Source organism: Rutidosis leptorrhynchoides, chromosome 7, assembly GCF_046630445.1.
Source record: "Rutidosis leptorrhynchoides isolate AG116_Rl617_1_P2 chromosome 7, CSIRO_AGI_Rlap_v1, whole genome shotgun sequence".
In the NCBI taxonomy this organism is placed as follows: Eukaryota; Viridiplantae; Streptophyta; class Magnoliopsida; order Asterales; family Asteraceae; genus Rutidosis; species Rutidosis leptorrhynchoides.
Window position 1 is genome coordinate 300,152,189 of NC_092339.1, and position 3,542 is coordinate 300,155,730.

The 3,542-nt window shown below is 36.3% G+C and overlaps 1 protein-coding gene across 1 annotated transcript; it reads left to right on the plus strand.

The window, feature by feature from the left end:
• The first annotated feature begins 2,355 nt into the window (after positions 1–2,355).
• LOC139858020 (nudix hydrolase 17, mitochondrial-like) lies at positions 2,356–3,009 on the plus strand. The gene has a single exon (XM_071846876.1). The coding sequence runs from the start codon at positions 2,409–2,411 to the stop codon at positions 2,898–2,900; it is 492 nt and encodes a 163-aa protein (XP_071702977.1). The 5' UTR covers positions 2,356–2,408; the 3' UTR covers positions 2,901–3,009.
• The last annotated feature ends 533 nt before the right edge of the window (positions 3,010–3,542 follow it).

The window sequence follows — 3,542 nt, forward strand, 5'->3', positions numbered from 1 at the left end:
GCTTGAACCTATCGCCGGAAAAACACGAAACACCCCCGAGGGCCACCGAAGTAAACGTTCTTGGACCCCAGTCACCCACAACAGTCATCATCAATTGAAGCAAGAGAAGGAAACCGAAAGTGGTTATAAGACCCAAAGCAGCATGGGCACATGGTAGATCCAGTGATGAAATTCAATCGCCCGATCCAAATGTGTTTTTCTTTTATTTAGTTGGTTTAACACCACTTGATGTGAACTCTAACGGGACCCCTCCTTTAAAAAACATACAAGGTTTTTTCTGTTCGGACTATTTGAGAGGGCAAGTAATCCGACACCCGATACTCTGATGCACGCAGCCCAATATGATGAATCCATGTTTGTTTTCAACTCATCCCTGACCATCACTAAATATTCGTTCTAACGTGTTTCGAACCTGAAACCTCGTGCAAGGAACTCATGATTTCAATCACTGGACTATCTAGTGATGGTTGTTAAAATCTTATCTAATGTTAAAATTCAGTATTGAATAATAATGAGCGGTGAGCCAGACGTTGACTACTAGCATAACCAAACCACTCCCTGTGGAATATTAAACTGAAAAATAGTAACGCTACTACTTTTTTTTTTTACGGCGAAAATATTTATATATATATTAAAGATCAAAAAGATCCGGTGGTACACACGAACGACAATAATTGAAAGGTCTCGCTCTGATCGTCTTACAAACATTAGACGATAACGTTGGAAGAGAGCGAGCACGTTGAAATTGTGAAAGACAATACATTCGAACAAACCACCTAACCTAAATCTAAAATATACATAAAACCGATCTCGTATCTAACTCCCCAAACGCCACTAATCAAAAGCCACTCAACTAAAAAGAACGCCGGGCACTCCAACAGCACCTAACCCGAGGCCTGCAAACCAAAGCAACCTCTCGTACCCGAAAACCCCGTATCAACTCCAAACCCAGAGAAGAACAAGCCCGTCGAATAAGATCAAATCCCCGTTCGAGCGGAAAAAAGGACCCCGAGAGAAACACTCCAATAAACATCAATTTTCCGAGGTCAACAAAGTCAACACACGTCGGGAACGACATCGAGCCCACCCAAATAGACTCGACTACGGGAGAAGCATGAACAAATCAGACAAGCAGCAACCAACCAGCGCTAATCGCGGAGCCAAACCAAACAGAAATCAAGCCATCATCACCATATTTTCAGACAACATTTACAAACCCGTAGAATCTGGCAGTTAACCAAGCGGCAACCAAGTAGCAGCCAGCCTTATTCGGTAGCCGCTAGCAAAAACTAGCAACCACCAGCCAACGACCAGCACCATTATCGGTCGCCATTAACCACCTAACACTTAAAACAGTAACGCTACTACTTCTCCTCAATAACACTTAAGGGGGTGTTTGGCTTAGCGTTTGAAACTAGATTTTTTGATTATTACGTTTTACAATCGCAAATAATCTAGTTTTGGTGTTTGGCAAATAGATAATCAAATTTGATTAATCACGTTTTCTAAGGTTGAAAACGTGAAAATGAGAAAGTGACTAGCATGTCACTGCTGGGAAAACGCATTTCTTAAGAAATTTTTGTTTGTTTAATTTTCCATTTATAACCCTACAACATCTGTATATACTACGTACTTGTTAGTATATGGTAGCCTTCATTCACCATCAACTTTTGAGTACTTACAATTTTTTACGTTGGTCAGATTTTATTTTATTATTGTTGTTGAATGAAATGAATCTAATTACTTCATTAAAGATCTTTTGTAGTTCTCCTAATACTATACGGAGTTTTATATATATTTTTGAATAATTGGTGACATTATCATAAACTTTGTAGGTTTACTGGCTATATGTTTAGTTGTGTTGCTATATTGAAAATAATAGTTTATGATAGTTCTTAAAAAACTTGTTAGATATTAAGTTCATATAGTTTATTTATTATTTTGAAAGAATGTCCTTTTTAGTAATTTACATGTTAAATTATCAAATAATTTAATTTTGCCAAACACTCAATAACATGATTATTACATTATTATGATATCAAACAGCATAATCAAATCCAAACACTATTATTTTAAATCACGTTTTGATAAATCTAATTATTTGATTATAATTATTCAAAACACATAATCAATTTTCATAACGCAAATCCAAACACCCTTAAAAAGAATATTGCACCATAAAGGAATCCCACACGTGCGACGTAACACGCATTCCCTACGCCCGCATCCGCGCTTTTTATATCCTCTTTTTATTTGTCTTCATTCATCCCCACTTACCACTTAAAAACGCCGTTTTATCTCTTTAAATAAATCCCCTTATTTATATTTCAACCATTCCTCATCTCTACAACCAACATCACATAACTACCACTGCTCTAAAAACACACACACACACACAATTAATCAATATGGTAACCATGGTTTCTCGTATCGGACGCGAATTACAGCGTTACGATCAGGGCCAACGCCAAGTCGTTGGCTGCATACCTTACAGATTCAAAACTGGATCAAAGAACAACAAGTTAGAAGATGAACTAGAAGTACTTGTGATTAGTGCACAAAGAAAAGGGAAAGGAATGTTGTTCCCGAAAGGAGGTTTGGAATCGGATGAAACGATTAAAGAGGTTGCGTTACGTGAATCGGTTGAGGAAGCTGGAGTATATGGAACTGTTGAAGGTGTATTGGGTAAATGGTGTTTTAAGAGCAAAGGTAACGATGGATACTATGACGGTTACATGTTTCCGTTACTCGTTAAGGAGCAACTTGATTTTTGGCCCGAGAAAGATATTCGACAAAGGTTTTGGGTGAGTGTGGCAAAAGCCAAGGAAGTTTGTCAATATTCTTGGATGAAAGAGGCATTGGATTTGTTAGTAATAAGACTCGAGTCGAGTAGTTTATGATTTGGGAATGTAAAAGATTTAGAGATGACTTGCAAAGAGCAAGGATTTAGAAGATAGATCACTTAACATTAATTTTATTCATGAACAAGAGACATTCTTTATTCTTTTATTTGTACAATTCTTATCATTATAATGGAAGCTAGGTTGATTCATATCACCAACATGTGTTCAAACTACTTGGCTAATTCTCATAGATAATCTTTACTAGTTTCTCCGTTCGTTCAAATACCATACTAACAATCTCGACGTGCAAATGTGCTTAGAGTATTTGTAAAAATTATCGATTTTAACCGGGAATTGAAGTTAAATGAAATGAGACTACAAATTGGTAACAAGGGATGTTTAAATATAAGACATGTAAACACTAAAATTGGTACAATTATACAGTGACTAATCTAATGTTTAACCATTACAGTTTAAAGTTGAACTTAACTGACGAAAATATGTCTTTTCTTCATATAAGCAGAGTTGCTGCTATAAAAGCACAGCTAAACCAACGCAATTAAAAATCTGCGTATGTACAAGCAAATTTCAGTAATGGCAATTTTGACCCATTTTGAGTAGATGGTTTTATTTCAAAAAAGATTATTACTACATGTAATCCGCCCATTACAATACTTATGTGACAATTTCCAAGTATAA

Coding starts and splice junctions, on each gene's coding strand:
- LOC139858020 (XM_071846876.1), top strand. CDS start 2,409: ATGGTAACCATGGTTTCTCGTATCGGACGCGAATTACAGCGTTACGAT.